The 18,836-nt window shown below is 35.8% G+C and overlaps 1 protein-coding gene and 1 pseudogene across 3 annotated transcripts in view; both read left to right on the top strand.

Moving 5' to 3' along the window:
* The window catches only part of LOC135197630 (probable leucine--tRNA ligase, mitochondrial), a 12,410-nt pseudogene extending 4,137 nt beyond the window's left edge, over positions 1 to 8,273 (top strand).
* Positions 1 to 18,836, top strand: part of LOC135197810 (probable leucine--tRNA ligase, mitochondrial) — a 65,553-nt gene that overhangs the window by 43,267 nt on the left and 3,450 nt on the right. Inside the window, exons 12-15 of one of the 3 annotated variants that reach the window (XM_064224937.1) lie at positions 14,601 to 14,742; positions 15,050 to 15,196; positions 15,586 to 15,654; positions 17,242 to 18,739. In XM_064224937.1, coding sequence (XP_064081007.1) covers positions 14,601 to 14,742; positions 15,050 to 15,196; positions 15,586 to 15,654; positions 17,242 to 17,613 — 730 coding nt within the window. In that variant the 3' untranslated portion in view covers positions 17,614 to 18,739. Of the gene's footprint in view, positions 1 to 14,600; positions 14,743 to 15,049; positions 15,197 to 15,585; positions 15,655 to 16,946; positions 17,197 to 17,241; positions 18,740 to 18,836 lie in introns of those variants that run through there. The other 2 variants (XM_064224938.1, XM_064224939.1) reach the window with 2 other exon arrangements.

Here is an 18,836-nt window from a genome sequence, read left to right on the forward strand (position 1 = left end):
ACTATAGTCATTAACTATCATACAAAAAAAAAAAAAAAAGCTTCCAACCTTTTGTTTACGTTCAGCGCTTACGAGTACAGTACGATCGCCAAGCAACCACTTTTACCTAGCACACAGTAAGTAATCATAAATTTTCATTATCTCTCTTCAACTATACTGAAACTACCAAACAGTATAATAACCATTCATTTCTATTCTTTATTCTATCTTTACCTAATGGAGATACCGAGTTACTGACAGCTATAATGAAACATATAATATTAAAACAGAAGTAGAATTCTAGAAAATAATTTGTTGGCTTCGATGATAGCAGTCTGATTTATTTTATATTTTTATGATATCTAATTCACAATTTTTTAAATTAAATGTATTGCATGTACTCATTTCAAATAATTATTAAGTAACCATTAACTATAAAGAAAAAAAAAAAAAGCTTCCAACCTTTTGTTTACGTTCAGCACTTACGATTACCGAACGATGCCAAGCACCACTTTTACCTAGCACACAGTACAGTAATCAAATTTTCATTATCTCTCTTCAACTACTGAAATTACCAAACACAGCATAATAACCATTCATTTCTATTCGTTATTCTATCTTTACTATTTCCGTATGTAGAGCCAAAAAAATCTCCGCATTTGCTTTCGTAACTTGATTTTTTTGTAAATTGAGATTTTTCGTATGTCGAGGGGTACCACTGTACATGCATGCACTCTTGAATGTCATCTCTACAGTTATTAAAGGTTTTGTCTGAATTTTCCTTCAACTGACTGACATCTTGAACACCAAGTGTTTGTACAGGTGGATTTGTATCTCCTGATTGTTTTGCTGTAGAATTACCAATTAAGCTTGCTTTCATTACTTAATACTACTTCTGTTTTCAGCAAGTTGTCAACAGTATTACCAGCGGGAGAAATTATGGAAATTAAATGTTGTCAACAGAGGAATTCATAATATACACTCACTTATGGAGTGCTGGTATAATTTTTTAGTGTTACAGTCCTAGAAGTGTTCTGGTAAAGCATGCTAAGTATTCATGTCACAAATTATATGAAGCAGAAATATGCATTATACCATTTCTCATGTAGGTATGAAAGAAAATGAGGATGCGTTGATCAACTATGATGAGATCAGACATCATTCCTGTTTGATGACTTCATGTTACTACCAAAACTTATTTTTAAGAAATGGGTATCTTCATAAAATTAAAGATTTAATGACAGACCAAAAGTGATTAAATCATAAAAGACTAAACCATTCTTTATTATAAATAAATGATTGGTAAAATAATTTTTGCTCTAGTTTGAATTAGATAAACTCATATTACTATGATCATCTAACATTTTAGCATTGAAAACAAATCTATAAGGGAAATTTTGTCATAATCTTGATTATCACGCATTTTATCCTATTAGTAACTTTATAAGAATTGACATTGAATCAGATAGCTTAAAGTATAGTTTAAGTTAGTTTTGCCTGAAAATTATCAGACAAACAGTGATACATTTGCAGATGGATTTCCAAGATGGAGGAACCATAAACTATTTTCCATAATGCAGGTAAGAATTTATGGTGCACATGTGAACATGAGTGTAATTTCTCCTTACAGCAAGAGTTGCAGAACAAACATTGCAATTTCCATATGGATTCCAAATATTTCTTTTTCATATTAAATAAAAGGTGAAAACGGGAGCAAGGGGAAGATAGAAAAAATAGGCCAGCAATGATGAAGGAAAAGACCAAAATGAATAGATTGAAAGTAATTGGCAGAGAACAGTGTGACTGAGAGCTATCAAGGATGCTGCGAAGAACATTTAATACTGTACTCAGTTCTTTGGGGAAAGCCTTCTACAGGGAAGAGTTCATGGGGTTTCTTATGTTACGCCAGATTATTGGTGTAAGGTTTCATGTAGTGTGTGATTCATAATTGATAAATAAACCAGTATATTATATGTGGAAGATAGGTTCAAAATAGGTGAACTTGATATGGAAACCATGAGAGTGATATAATTTGCAACTTTAATGGAAAATTAGACTACGTAATTGTATCTTGATTATTCAGACTTCAGATTTGAGTACAGTAAAAGGACATAAATAAATTAATTTTAAACTGCAAGAGAATTATTAATTTAAGAGAATTCTGTGAAGAAAAGAAGATTGTGTTATGAAACCCCTCTGATTTAATTTTATAATAATATAAAACCAGTATTAATTTAACCCCTCATAGAGTTATTAAGACTGATATAGTAATTCTGTAAGAACAGTTGTAAGGAAGGAAATTGAAAACTAAAAGAAACCAGGCAAAATATTACTAATGTCGATTATTCAAAGGATAGATGTTAGTGTGAAAACCAAAACATCACTTAATATCTTACATGTTCACTCTGAGATCTTTCATCTAATGAAACTCACACAGTGCTTTTCCACTTCCACTTCTCTTTCACCAATTGTAGCTAAGTACCTTGGTAGGTTTTCAGTTGCAAATCACTGAAACTAGTCTCATTCCTTACTAGAAATCAGGTGTGTGACATAAAAACTATACTATGTACTATTATTTTGATTTTACTGCATAAGTGTATATGTCTTCCATCTCTTTTCAAGGCATTGGTGAACTGGGACCCAGTAGACCAGACAGTTTTAGCCCATGAACAAGTAGATGAAAATGGTCGATCTTGGAGATCTGGAGCCCTCGTGGAGAAGAAATATCTTAAACAGTGGTTCATTAAAACAACTAGGTAAAGTTTTCTTTTCTGCAACAGAGGTTGTATATACCCTTTGTCAGCCTGACGTATATACTAGATATTCTGTATAGAGGGTGTAACAAATAATGTGTCCAGTACACTATATGTTCTTGTACTTTAGCATTGCTACTGTATTCATTTACTTTTAATGAGAAATTGACTGTCTTTAGTTTTTATTTTGGTAGCAGGTTTAGTGTTCTTTGTATTCCAGACTCATTAATATTCACATTTTTATCCCAGGTTTTCCAAGTCACTTTGGGATGGACTGTCTGATCCTGTTTTTGGAATATTGGCAAGATATCCCCAAGATTCAGAAAAACTGGATTGGCGAGTGTAGTGGTTACCGAGTGGAGATGTTTTTGTGTCATGATGATAATGATTACTAATGACAAACTTCTTTTGTGGATGAGCCATCAGAAATATATAACCTGGGATCATTTTTATAGAGTTCAGGTCCGACCAGAGATTTAACAAAGATATGATTTAGGCAGAAGGTGGATAGGTACCATTAAAAAAAAATTATATCAAAAGCTAGATGTCCCATTACGAAGAAACTGATACCAGTGATAGTGTGATGAGCTGCCATTTTCTTCTGTATTGGAATTCTATATAGGCATCCCTTCACTCAATGATACTGACCACAGTTTAGCAAGAACTTGTGGCTTGATGTAACAAGCATAATTGAAGATGATTCTTTGAAAAAACTCAGGAATCTTGGATGGCCTGTCGGGTTTGGAAGCAAGGAAAAAGTTGTACAAGAATTATTTAAATGTAATGCTGGTGTGGGTACCAGGACAAAGTGCCAAAACTGCATGACTGGTTGGTATCAGACAGCGTTACTGGGGTACTCCTATTCCTATGATTCACTGTCCTTCATGTGGAACTGTTCCTGTTCCATTTGAGGATCTTCCTGTGAAACTCCCAAAGATAACTAAGTTCTTTTGGGACCAAGGTTCACACCCTGAAAGGATAACGCAGAATGGAGGTCGTGTCATTGTCCAAAGTAAGTTAATTATGAAATCTAGCTGGTAGTATATTCTGTTTATGTATTGAGGTAGTAGTAGTGTAAAAAAGGGTGTTTCTAGTAGAAGCTCAGCATATTGTGTTCTAGTGACTGTTTTTGGTTGCGATGCAGAGACTTATGTGTTAACTCTGTGCGTGTTTTAATCATGGTTTAGTATATTGTGTTACTAATGTTCATGTTTTCTGTCAGTTTCAGACAGATATTCAAAATTTTAAATTTTTAAACAAATAATGGTTAATTTATGCCACCCACTAGTAATTGTGAGTATGGTATATAAACAGTATACGTATGTCCTCGTTGGTCTCTTTCCACTTAGCTGTATAATTTTTTTTAACTTTTCATTCATTATTCCAATTTCTGCCTGTCATTTAAGAGCAGATCTTCCTAGGAACTTTACAGGAGTTTAGAGATGTGACCCATTGTTCCCATTAAGCTTTGATCACAATAATAGCACAGTGACAGTAATGACTAATGAAGATTTAATAGTGAAAAAAAATGCTGATTAAAATTGAGGAGCTGTTGATGTGTTTAGAAAGTCTGAAAAGAATATTGTCTCATTTTTGTTTCATTATTTTCATTAATTTATTATTCACATTATGCTCAAATTTATTTGGAGCAAGTATTAAAGCCATTAATTTGTTAAGTAAGCTTTCATGGATTAGAATCCATGTGTGAAAAAGGGTATGGCAAAACCAATAGAAGTGAAATGTGGTAAAGCACCAATACATATAAGTAAAAGTAGCAAATAGGGAATAAAAGATAATATAAAACATAAAGAACACCTTAGCTAGTTAGATAATCCAGGAAAATTTAGGCAAAGAAGCATCGCACTTTAATGACTTTTTTATAGCTTATACACTATGTTCTCTTAAAATACAAATCTCTTATTTAATTTACAATGTTCATGTTACAGTATCATAAGTAAAAAGTGCTTTGAAAAGTAAAGTGTAGGCAGAACCAAAGATTCTCTGCAGCAAATAGGAAATAAAAAGATAATATAAAACATAAAGAACACCCTTAGCTAGTTAGATAATTCAGGATAATTTAGGCAAAGAAGCACTGCACTTTAATGACTGTATAAATCAAGAAATTTTTATTTTAAAGTACAACAACGCAGTATTCTGACATGCATAACTAATTAACATTATGTCCCCTTAAAAATACAAAAGTCTATTTTAATTACAATGTAAATTTTAGAGCATCATAAGTAACAAGTACTTTGAACAGTAAAGTGTAGGCAGAACGAAAGTTTCCACGCACCATTCTTTTGTCCTTAGCTGCTTTTTGTTTTTGTTCTTCATTTTGTTCCCATTGCTCTCTTTCCATTAATCTTCTCAGGTTTATCCACTTACTGTGACCCCAATTTTGTATCCTTTTGTAAGAATGAATCATTTTAGCCTGCCATTTAAGGGTGGAGATTGAGAGTTTATTGGGTTGATTTAACTGTTGTGTAAGTATTATACAGCAACTGAGATAGAGTTAACCAGTATTTTTTTGTCAACAGATGTGGTGGGCCTGCTGAAAGGAGACTGACACAATGGACAACATTTGCAGATTCGTCTGGTACTTTCTTCGTTTCTTAGATGCCAAAAATGAAGACAGACTATTTGAATTATTGATAAGCAAGCTTCTGACATGCCAGTCGATTTATATGTCGGTGGCAAAGAACATGGTTAGTTATTAGAACACTTACGATCTTGATGTTTAGATCAAGCATTTATTGTATTTGCATTCAGTTTAACAGTATATATGCCACAGTCATTAGAAAAGGTTTTCTGTTATCTTGAAGTGTGTAAATATTGCTTTATTGTTAAAAGATGGTAATACTTCTAACTTTAGTACATACGTAGTTCACACTTGTGTACCTGAAATTAATCATGTACAGTAGATGATTAAAATCCATGTGCCAGGTGTTGGCCATGCCAGTGCCCAAAATTATTTGTAAAGGACCAGTTGAGTCTTAATGAAACTTTAGACACGTTCTTGTAAATTTATTTGAGCCTATCAAGTTCTTATCAAATTTATTACATGTCTCAGTGATAAGGTTATTAAAAACAATATAACTGGCAATGGTTAAGTAACTTTTCCTGAAGATAAAAGGGTTTTTACTGTTATTTACTTACATAATTTTTATTTTAGTATTGTTATCATAAAGCATTACAGTAATTGGATACATTGTGGGACTGGGTGTTTTGAACAGTCTTATCCATCTCAGTCTGTACATCAGAATGTTCCTATAGAGATCTTAGCTGTAATTAAGCTTTATTAATGTTAGGTAGCCTTAGAAATTAGATGGAATGAGGACATTTTCAATAGTAATGATAATAAAAAAACTAATGTAGAAGTATTAATTAGTGTGTTGTGAAATACTGAAATCAGTTTTTTGTTTAGAGTAATATTAGTTTGTTGTGAAATACTTGAAATCAGTTGTGAACGTTATATCATCAATGAATTTTTTTACTGCTTTCTAAATCTTGCACAGTTGTTTTTCTCTTCATATTGAGGGTTAGGTATCTATGTGTGTTACTCTGTATGAAAAAAGGAAGAATATGGGTAGAAGTGAATTAAGTCTCATCTTTTCAGTGTATGAGGATAAAAGCCCTGAGAGAATTCCAGGCTTTGACAGTAACAAGACCATAATGAAAAACACATTAATGTGTAACAATAGAGAATAGACAGTAGACCAAGTAGAATGGTTTGTGAGTGTTGCATTACTGTCACATAAAAGTATGATTGGGAGGTGAAGGCAGAAAGAGTTGAATCGTTGACAAAAGTATGAACAGTAGAAGGCAGTTACTATAGATGACACTTGTTAAATACAGAGGAAAATCCTGAAGGATGATAAAGTGTGGGAAGGAATGGATATTAATGACATCATGATAATCTAGGAAATAAGTTTAGAGCGGGAAGTACTAAGCCATATGCTAGCTACCAATCATGAGATTATATGTCAATATTTAACAGAAGGAGCACGTTTTTAAGTAGAAAAGAACAGATATCAGTCCCCAAAGTTATGGCATGGGTGGTTAGAAATGAAGTGAAGCAAGCTTAGTATTTTGAGTTTAAAAGCAGTTCAGTGTTTACCTCACTAGGCTTGTGTGGAATATGATAAATGGCAGTAAGTTTAGGAAATAGGGCAGATTGTTTAGGATTGAGTTCCTTTGTACAGTACTTATTTTTTTTATGTAAATGAATCTTTTTACATTTAATAAAATAGTTTTCAGATCTCTCTCTCAGTTAATGCATTCTTTTCTCTTTCTCCTTCAGCTGACTTACACAGTATTATGCTCGTTTTATCCAGCATTTTTTTGGCAAGTGAAGGCCTTGTCAGCCATCAGGAACCTTTCAGGCGATTAGTAGTTCAAGGCATGGTGATGGGTCAAACCTACAAGGTGAAAGATACTGGTCGCTATCTGAGAAAGGAGGATGTAGATTTTTCTGGTAAATATTGATGATGATTTTTTTATTCTTATGTTTTTGTATATTTTTTTCTTTGAATTATTAAAGCAAGTATATTCCTTTACTTAACTGTATTTGTTTACAGCACTGTACATACAAACTAAAACAGTTCTGAAGAAGTTAAACATTATCGTGGTTGCTTTTAAGAGTCCTCCTGTTGTGTGATATATTGTAACAAAACGTGTTGTCTTCCTCAAATAGTTGATCCACCAGTGGAAACTTAGTACAGGAGCTTCTTTGGAAATCAGTTATGAAAAAATGAGCAAAAGCAAAAAGAATGGTATAGACCCGCAGGTATGTTGAGCACTATATTTGAAGTCGTTGAAGTGTCCATATTTTATACAGAGGAGTATCTCCTTTTGATTATTAGGCTTTGATTCATTTCATTACAGTATATGGATGAGTCAAAGATTCAGGAATCTGCTTAATTCCTTGTGTTAGCCCATTAAGAGAAGTGAACAGATGTAAGTGGATAAATGAAATTTGATTATATTTCCTTTGGTGGTACCGTTTTGAAATTTACATAAGTAAATTAAATATTGCTATGCTTCATTCTGTAAGGAATACTGCAGACTCTTTGCAGTGTCCCTTCAGACCCACTTACCCTTTATTATTACGAAGGTTGCTTACCTCAGTGTCATGATTCCATCTACCTTACATCTGGAAGGGCATCCTGTGAAAATAGCTATTTTATCTAACTGATGGGGTACGGTTGGATTTTTTGAAGTTAAAGCAGTTTTTAATACAAAGTAAAGCATGCCCCACCTCCCAACCCAACTTCTTGAAGCAAGTTTTGGAAAAACACAGGAAATTACTTTTAACTCTTAATGCAAATAGTATCTGACTGCTGTATTAGGTATTTGTAAACAGTTAATGTTTGAATTTGCATTTAAAAAATTATTTTTTAAGATATTTTTCACAGTTTTGAATTTTCTTTTGTTTTCTTTCAGAATGTTTTGGAGGAGTATGGTACTGATACAATGAGGCTCCTTATGATGGCTAATTATGCTCCTTTCTCTCAAAGAAACTGGTCAGAGAAAGTAAGATGATTGTTTTAATAGTCTTCCATAGTGTTCACAAAATATTTGACATTTATCACATATCCTCTGATTGTTTGTAATTTTGCTGAATGTTATCAATTGTTTTATGTACAGTAAATTATTTTTGTTTTTGCGAGAATACAAAGCTCCATCCTTTATATAAATATACCTTGGTGCAAACTGGTTGGTTGCTAGATCTTGTTAACAAGGTAGTCAAAAGTATCAGTTAAGTGAGTGGTTTGGGTACCAAACTGCTCACTGACAGTTAAGTTTATCTTTTTGTATATGAACTTCCCTGTCAGATATATACTTAGCTATAGTCTCCGACGTTCCGACAGAATTTCAAATCTCGCGGCACACGCGACAGGTAGGTCAGGTGGTCTACCTTACCCGCCGCTGGGTGGCGGGTGTACTAACCCAATCCCCCTTGCTTGTCAGATTTTTCTCTGTCGCGGGAATGATAACAACTGTTGTCGTTCCTCTCGATAGTTTTTCGATTCTCACTTGCCTGGAGTTAATTTGGACTTCTTTTGGTGACGTATTCGCTCTGTTTGGCTTGGCATACGCTAATTGTGGACCGTTTTGATTTTGATTTTGATTTTCTTTAACAATGTCTGACCTAGATTCAGTAGCTAAAACTTCTGTTTTGTTTAGGGTTTGTGTGATTGAAGGATGTAAGGTGAGGTTGCCGAAAGCTTCGGTGGACCCTCACACGGTTTGCATGAAATGCAGGGGGAATGAATGTTCTTTTGCTAATCCTTGTAGTGAATTGACGAAGGCGTTGGGACTTCTCGTCAATTTCAAGAAATCGTCGCTAATTCCCGAACAAGAGTGTGTGTATCTCAGGATACAGATGAACTCTCTGAGTTTTCGGGCTTTTCCCTCTCAGGAAAGGATAGCCCGAGGATTCGAGAGAGTAACAACCTTCTTAGGGTGGGAAAGAAGTATGCACAGCGAGGGAGTGGATGAGTCTGCTGGGGACGCTCTCCTCGCTGGAGCAATTCGTTTCCTAGGGAAGGTTTGCACTGAGACCGCTCCAATTCTTTCTTCATCGGAATTGGGAGTCGTCGTTCTCAGGATTTGACGTTCTCCCTGTCGTTATCCCAGGAAGTCAAGAAACATCTCTTATGGTGGACAGATCCCAACCTCTTTGCGAAGGGACTGTCTCTTCAATCCCAGAGCCCCAACCTAGTGCGTCTCTCGACGCGTCGGACACAGGGGGTGGGGGTGACTCTGGGAACCAACGAGGTGTCAGGTACCTGGGTGGGGGACCAGGTAGCCTGGCACATCAACAGGAAGGAGTTGATGGCTGTGTGGTTGGCTCTGAAAGCTTTCGAGCCCAAAGTCAGAAGATTGGTAGTGCAGGTCAACGCGGACAACACTACAGCTCTGGCATATATCAGAAAACAGGGGGGGACGCATTCCTTCTCTGTACGAGACAGCAAGAGACCTTCTTCTTTGGACAGAAGAAAGGGGAATCAAGCTTCTCACCAGGTTCGTGCAGGAGAAGGAATGTAAGAGCAGATCTCCTCAGCAGAAAGATCAGGTCCTTCCCACAGTGGACCCCTTCATTTTGGATGTATGCCAGAGCCTGTGGAAGTTGTGGGGCAGGCCACACATAGACCTCTTTGCCACGTCGAAAACAACAAGAGACTGGATCCTTTCTGCTCTCCGATATCGGATCCAGAGGCATTAGCAATAGATGCTCTTCTTCTAGACTGGAGCGGACTCGACTTCTACACGTTTCCCCCCCCCCCCTTCAAGATCCTGGGGGCTAACTATCAAGAAATTCGTAGAGTCCGACTCAACGAGAATGATCTTAATCGCTCCCTTTTGGCTGGCCCAAGAATGGTTCACAGAGGTACTGGAATGGTTAGTGGACCTTCCAAGATCGCTCACGCTAAGGAGCAATCTACTCAGACAGCCTCACTTCGACAGGTACACAAAATCTCCTCGCTCTCAGTCTGACTGGCTTCAGACTGTCCAAAGTCTGGTCAGAGCGAAAGGCTTTTCAGCAACAGCTGCTAAAGCAATCGCAAGAGCGAGGAGGCCTTCCACCTTGCGTGTATACCATGTCAAAGTGGGATGTCTTCAGACGATGGTGCAAGAGGAAGAACATTTCCTCTTCCAGTACCTCTGTGACCCAAATTGTGGATTTCTTAATTTTTCTCAAAGAAGAGTGTCATCTTGTTGTGTCAACTATTAAGGGATACCGCAGTATGTTGGCGGCGGTATTTCGGCATAGAGGCTTAAATATCTCCGATGATAAGGACCTGCTTGATCTTATTAGATTCATTTGAAACCGTTAAACGTTCTCATGTTGTACCGAACTGGAATCTAGACGTAGTTCTACAATTCCTTGGATCGTCTAGATTCAAACCTCTTGGTTCAGCCTCTTTCAAGGACCTGACGAAGAAGGCTCTCTTCCTTATGGCCCTAGCTACAGCTAAGAGGGTGAGTGAGCTCCAAGCTATTGAGGGCAATGTCGGGTTTAAGGAAGAATCTATGGTGTTCGTTTCTTCCAGGGTTTCTTGCAAAAAATGAAAACCCTTCACGTCCTTGGCCCAGGAGCTTTGAAGTTTGTGGTTTATCTTTTCTGGTAGGGGAAGAGCCTGAAAGAACTCTTTGCCCTATGAGAATTGTGAATATTACATTAAGAGGAAGGAGCAACTTAAGGCTAATCAAGATGTGCTTTGGTGCTCCGTGAAGGACCCCACTCGGCCCATGTCGAAGAATGCTCTTTCCTTCTTCCTGAGAAGTCTTATTACAGAGGCACATGTTGCCTGCAAGGAAGAGCATTTTAAACTACTGAAAGTGAAAGCTCACGAGGTGAGAGCCATTGCAACTTCACTTGCATTCAAGAAAAATATGTCTGTGCGGAACTTGATGGAGGCGACTTTTTGGAGATGCCAGTCGGTTTTCGCAAACCACTACCTACGTGATGTAAAAATCACGTATGATAAATGCTTCGCCTTGGGCCCTTTCGTATCGGCGGATTCGGTGCTGGGGCAGGGATCTGAAACTTATCCTGTCTAAATTTTTGATATGTTACCCTATATTTGTATTTGGTGTTTTTTGGTTGTCTGAAAGAGTTGCAGGAGGCACCTCTTTTTGTCGTAGTATTAACCCTTTGTATTTTGGTTAGGTGGTCTGGTTTTGGCTCCTTGCAGAGGTATGGTAAGGATCTGTTATGTAAGCAGACAAGGTCCCTTTAACAGGATCCGACTTGGATTCTACCGCGGAAGGGGATCACATATCCCAGTGGTAGATCCGAGAGTCTTTCAGCAACAGGTCACGTCCTAGCTGTAGCTCTCCAGGCAATGCAGACTCAGAGACAGTATCTATGAAGTCTTCAGCCTGAAAAGGTGAGAACCAAGGTTTTTTATATCCTACAACATTAGTTGTTTCCCTTCTTACCTGTATTATTTAGCTGTCTCTTACCCTCCACCAAGGATGCCAATCAGCTAAGTATATATCTGACAGGGAAGTTCATGTACAAAAATGATATTGTTAAACTACAATAAAGTTTTGTACATATTTACCTGGCAGATATATACAATTAATGGCCCACCCAGCCTCCCCTCAGGAGACAGGTGGAAGAGAAAAATCTGACAAGCAAGGGGGATTGGTTCGTACCCCCACCCGCCACCCAGCGGCAGGTCAAAGGTAGACCACCTGACCTACCTGTCGCGTGTGCCGCGAGATTTGAAATTCTGTCGGGAACGTCGGAGGCTATAGCTAAGTATATATCTGCCAGGTAGTATGTACAAAACTTTATTGTAGTTTTAACAATATCATTTTTCCAAACCTAGGATTGTAGGAAGCATCTCTGCTACTTATGGACTTTCTTTATCTCTTCTTCATGATTGCTGAAGCTTTCCCCTTTGATTGCATGTCTCTATTCACAACTTCATTCTACATTTGGACTGGTTTGGTTGTAGTACAGATGATGAATACTATTTCTGATTGTGAATGTGAGGCATTAGAGCATATATGTCATTGGCAAGGTAGGATGCGTACACTTCATGTCAACCTTGGACATCATTCATATATGTTCTGGTTTTTTAGTGGATCAGTATGTGCTACGGATCTGTTCTCAATTAGTGTGTTGAGTGGTCTTCTTTCCTAGTAGTTTTTTTAGTAATAAGAAAAAGAGGCCCGAAAGACTTTGTGTTATCTGGCATAATATACCCTCCATATCTTGTCTATGTTACAGTAAGAACACGTGCCTAGGGATTACGCGTAATCCCTGAGTATTTCAGTGAATACGCGTAATCACCGTTTGCGCGCTCAACCGACCCCTGACTTTGGGATGGCGAGGCACCAGTGTTAGTTTTGGCCAAACTTCCTTCAGCTCTGTAATGACTTGTGAAGTGAACTCGGATCCGTTATCACTTTGGAGAAGTAACGGGGGCACCAAAGAGAAGAAAAATGTCCAGTAGATGAAAGCGACCTCTGCAGCTCTTTTAGACGTCAAGGCTCGAAGGATGCAAAACTTCGTCAGGTGATCCTGGTACACCATGATCCATTTCTTGTTGGATCCACTGGGCATGCTTTGCATGTCAATTAGATCCACCTGACCCCTTGACGAGAATTCCTTGGTGAGATTACGCGTATTTACTGAAATATTCAGGGATTACGCATAATCCCTAAGTACGTGTTCTTACTGTAACATCTACATATGGAACTTAATTTCCCATACTGTATATCTCACTCCATCTTGCCATAATTTGCTTAAGTCTTTGTGCTTGGATATCATATTATCTTAATTTCATATGCCATTTCAGGCTAGTATTGGTTTCCAAATTATTCAACATTTTTTTTATTCTTTCATCAACCCCCAGCTCAGTAGAATCTGTATTGGATATCATTGTTACTTAATAATTAAAAGACTGTTTCATTACACATATTTTGCCTTGATTTGTCTTAGGTCCCATCTCTCTCCAAGCTTGTAATCTAAATCCCCTTTTATCTCCACCCATTTTAAGATGTATGAAAAGTTTAGTCAGCCAAGGTGACATGACATTTCCCTATAGCATCCTACTATTTACTGCAAATTCACTTGACCAAAATTCTAACAACACAACTTGGCATCTGCCTTGTACATTTATCGTGTCAGTGTTGCACATTTAATGCGATGATCATATTATGAGTGAAGTTGCTGAGAGATGTGGCGTCAAGTGGCAGAAAAATTGACTTAGGTCAAATTTGTTATTATACATGGTGTTAAGGGATGAGGACAGTTAAACAGCAAAGATAGAGATATAAAGTGGCAGGTCGTATTTTGGGATGATCAGAAAGTTACAGGAAAATGGAACAGATGAAGACACAGACCAGATGGAAATGCTTGCATAGATTGCTAATGAAAGAATTCTGTAGAGAAGTCATTCCATGTTTAATCCCATCATGGGAAACAAACATAAAATCTTTCATCATGTTATGTTCTGTAATTTGTTTTATTTTATAAAAGGAAAAAAAAATTTGTTTAAATTTAGACTGCAGTTAAACATACTCTCTCTCTCTCTCTCTCTCTCTCTCTCGTCTCCTCTCTCTCTCTCTCAATCCTCTCTCTCTCTCTCTCTCTCAAATAAGGGTTTTGACTGTCGCTCTCATGTCATCTTCTATTGCATAAAGTATTTTGTTGTAGAAGAGCTTCCATAAACGAATATCCGTGAAGCCAAGATATCTCGGTGCATATGAGTTCATGCCCTGTTTCAAATCTTGTTTTGTTTTTAGCATTCCCAGCTGTGCTTGGTTGGCAGAATCGGGTATGGTTAACAGTTACAGAGTTTGTTGTTGAACGACAAAAGCAGAGCAAGATCAGTCCAGCGTGTTAAGGTAACGTGTTTTGAGACTATTTTTTAAGCTAAAAAAATTTGAATGTAGATATATGATAGGTATTTAAAGGAGCACTAGAGCTTCATTGCAGAATCCCTCTAATCTCAAACAGCATTTTTTCTGTCTCAATCTTCACCTGTTGTCTTTACTCCATTCCCATTTGGATTTCCAGCTCCTTTGTTTTTATGTTAATTAATTTTTTTCTAGCATAATTAAAAAGAAAATCTTTCATTGTAGCCCTATGAATCTAGAGTTATTTATCAGATATATTGTTAATTCCTTTGTATTAGCAATAGGTAAATAATGTAAAATTATTAATATTTTCACCACTACCACTTGACTGTATCTGTATAGTATATACCAACAGAATGTGAGATTTGGGGTGAGAGATTAGTGAACCCAATGCCCTTTATTTCCAGCCTCTACTGGTAAACAAGGGCAAATAAATTTTTCCCAATAAAAAGTTATTTTTTAAAATGTTATACTCCATTTTTTCAGTGATGATGTCACAAATCAGCACAAACAGTTTCTCTGGGAGAGCCGAAATTACTCTGTTCGTGGGGCAACTTACAATATGCAAGAAACCCACCAAATCAGTACAGGCATTTCCTTCATGCAAACACTGACTGCTAGTATGAGGGTTAGTTTTCTTGCAGTATCTTGTGTATGTGCGTTCTGATATTCAGAGAAGCCTCATGCATTGTGGTTGATTAGAGGTAATTTTCAAAATATCAAAGTCTGGTAATTTGAATTAATTGAAATACTTACAAATGAGAAATGGTGTTTCATTGTCATTAGTGATGTTATTCATTATTGTTACTAGCATATGTTAGATTACTTTTGTTGTGGTTTTCATATTGCATTGCCTCACCTAACAAAGACATGCAACATTCCCATAACAATTTTTTATTATGATTTTTTGTTTTGTCATGATTGCTTTTTCTCAGAAAGTGCCCAAGTGTATGATGGTACATGAAGAATTTGAGCTTGCTCTGGCTGCTCAGATAATCATGTTATCTCCAATAACGCCCCACTTAGCAAGTGAGTTATGGGCTGGATTCTGCAGTGTGGCTTCTTCATCACTCATAAAAAAGGTATTTTTTATATAAATCCTAAATTTTGTATCATAATTCTCACAGTGCTTCATTTTGCAACTAGTATATTTGTGACTTGAATATTGGTGAAAATTTTCACTCTCATTCAGTTAAGATATGATAAAATTATCCATTGAAATTGAAAGGTATGCTTTGAGTCCAGTGGTATACCATAACTGATTATGAGAATATATTAGTAATATTTTCAAATATAATTTTTTTCTATATTTCTTAGAAGACAAGTTCTTTGTTTCTCATGATTTTGATTAGCAGTAATTATCAGTTCTTTGTTTATGCAGAAATGTAAACTGAATGACTTAAGGCAGAGACTTTTTCACATAATACCAAACTGTTTCTATATGAATATGTATGTATACAATTTTCTTCAGGATGTGCCTTTATTGGAGCAGAGTTGGCCAGAAGTTGATCAAGAATATAAACTTCCCATGAGATGTATGGTGAGTACAATTTACTTTACTTATATTTAACCTAGGTATCTCTCTGAACGTTATTGATAATTAGATATGTATGAGGTACTCTTGTTTGGTTAGTGATTTGGATATTAGTTTGGAATAACTTAATTCTCTCCTTTTATCAGTAAAGTATATTATGTAAGATATATGGTTTACAACTGCATAGTGGGGTAGTACTAACAATGTGCCTTATGCAGCCCTTTCTGAGCACTTTATTTTTGATGACAACAGTAGTAGATATGAAAGCAAAAGTATGAAGACTAGTAAGAAGGCCCAGAAAATCATGGAGAAACTCAACAGATGAAGACTTGAACCTTACTGAAATTCAGGCAGGAAAGTGCACTAGGCCGATGAAAATGGAGAAGACTCGTGTCATGTATGAATTCTGCAAAGGGGAAATGTGACATATGTAAATGATGTGATGTAGCTTTACCGAGACTGAAACTGCCCTGTAAGAGTGGAAATTAATGTATTTGTTCTTTGGGAAACTATTGCTTTTTTATAGCTCCTGATTTGGTTCCTTTGGTATTCATTACATAGGTTTTAATTAACCTCCTTTGCAAATGCAAGGGAAAATGACTAAATTGAAATATTTTATGTGCATATTTTTAATCATATAACTAATGTTAGAAATCTCAGTAACAGGCTTTATTAGACATAGAAAACCAATATCATATGCTCCAATTTTCAAGTAATTTTGACTTGAATCATTTCCACACTGAAGAGGCGAATAGATGTCTTGAAATGCTTTGTGAATTACTGGTATGTCAAAATGATTAGATATGTAGATTCATTATATTCTGGACCTGATTTTCAGTTAAATATGTAATACAAAGAAGCCAACTTGGATACTTCCTCATTTTGGATTTGCCTCATTTTGGATTTGAATTTACTGTACCCTACAGTAATAAGAAATAAACAAAAATGCTTTTCTTATGTTCTTATAATCTAAAGTCTCTTTTCACTTACTGTCATTTTTATTTGACTTTGTCTTGTCCAAATTCTCACAACTTATTATGAAGAAAATCCTTCTGGGCTGTTTCAAAAGAGTCATTCAAGTGATTAAGTGGCCTGCTTAAACTTTTCTATAACAATTATAATGGTAAAATTCTTAGTTCAGTTCCTTCCCATTCCTAAGATTGCAATGATAAACCATTAACCTTGTTTTCTCTCCATCCTCTTTGTTTATTTAGCTTACTGCATGTTTTGCAGCTGGCAAATGATATTCATTAACATGACCATTAATCTATGTGTCCCTCCAACTATGCTGATTACAGAATTTTCCTCTAACTTGCCTGATGAGAGAGGGACTTTAAATGCAGAGAATGTATCCCATACCCATCATCTAGCTGAAGCCTGATGGAAAAAGAATGGGTAAACAAAAAGTAGGAAGCTATAGACACTCTAGAGTGGCAGACAGTTGTGAGATTTATGAAAATCAGAAACAAAAAATATTGCCAGAGTTTGGGAGTAGATGTACACAATTTTTGTAAACTATAGATATAGAAGACATACAGGACTAAGGAAATAATAATTCTTTAAGATTATGGATTTTTTTCCTAATTTCTACAGATGCTTCCTTCAAAGACAGTGAGTGTCGTGCACATCCCAAGGAAGGTACTTGACAACCTAACTGAATCCGCTGCAGTGACAGCCATAATGAATGACAAAGAACTAAAAGAATTTTTAGATGGCAAAGCCATAGATAGTGTAAAAGTGGAAAATATCACACCAGGTATTTCAGCCACTTTGAGTGTCAAAACCATTCTCACAAGAAGCAAGGAGGAGCAACGTGAGATAAACAGAAAGAAAAAACAAGAAGAAAAACTAAGAAAAGAAGAAAAGAGACTGAGAAAAGAAGAGAGGAGATTGAGAAATGAAGAAAAGAAACTGAAATATGAAATGAAAAAGAAGCAAAATTTAAAATTTAAGAGTGAGCAGTGAATAATCAACATTCAGAACTTTCTCATATTATATTGAATAGAATTTTGATATGATGTTTTACAAAATTTATTAGTTTACACAAGCACTGTGAAAACAAAGTGAAAACTAAAGTGATTTGGGCAGTATGGGTAGCTTGCAATTTTAGTAGCCACAAAGACTTACCATAATAAGTAGAAGTCATGTTTTTTTTGCACTAATGAGAATTCAGAAGAGAAGTGTTATGCATATTTCTTAGAAAAGTATTTTTTATTGCATAGAAGCTATTGGTTTGAAAAAGTGCTGGAAAGATATTGCATAAGACAGACTGGCTACTAATTATCTTTCGCATAGCACTGAAACATTCTTATGCGAGTAGCACTGAGGATCAAAAAGATCAGAGAAGCCAGAAAGTTGACACACAAAACTAGCCAGATATTACTTCAGTGGTAAATGCAACTCTGTGATGATTGTGTTATCATCCATTTACATTTGTTGTTTTGAAGATGTGTGAGTTTAATGGATAATATAATAAGCTTACCTGACAGTGTGTCAGTAGATTTTTTTAAAATATCGCAGTGGTTCTGTCATATTTGATTTAGTTATTACCATAAAGCTTCGGGAATCAGGTGACTGAGAAGTTTTTAATTTATAATGAACTTTCTAGTCAAGTATTCACATTTTTCCTACCAAGTTGCATTGCTGTGGATACTATCTTCTTGTTGGCAGTGTTGTGTGATCATGATATAAATCTTCTGATGCAGTGTAATTAAAAGGATTTTCCATGAAATTATATCATTTTTGTTTTGCAGTGGAATGCTCAACATTGTCTGTAAAATATTCTTTACCTGCACTTTACAAATTGTAATTGAAAGAACTTATAATTGAGAGCATTTAATTAATGACTAAGTCTAGCTACCTTGTGATACTGTAAGAACTCAAAAAGTTAAGGAAATTCTGAAGATAAAAGTTATTTACATCCTGTCAAAAGTAATGAAAATTATGTAAATAGATGTAAAGAAATGTTATTAGCCTTTAACACTTGAAGTGGTTTGCAGGTGTTTGAAATAGTTTATGTATAAATGCAAAACTATTTTTTTGTATTGTTTCAAAGATAAATATTTAAACAAAATAAATGTACAGGACCTTATCATTTTGCATCATTTTACCTTATTCCACTATGTAAAAGAACAAAATGTCATTTGTTAAGTGTGAAATAAGATTTCTTGAAACTAATATCATTATTG

This window comes from Macrobrachium nipponense, chromosome 21, assembly GCF_015104395.2.
Source record: "Macrobrachium nipponense isolate FS-2020 chromosome 21, ASM1510439v2, whole genome shotgun sequence".
NCBI classification, from domain to species: domain Eukaryota; kingdom Metazoa; phylum Arthropoda; class Malacostraca; order Decapoda; family Palaemonidae; genus Macrobrachium; species Macrobrachium nipponense.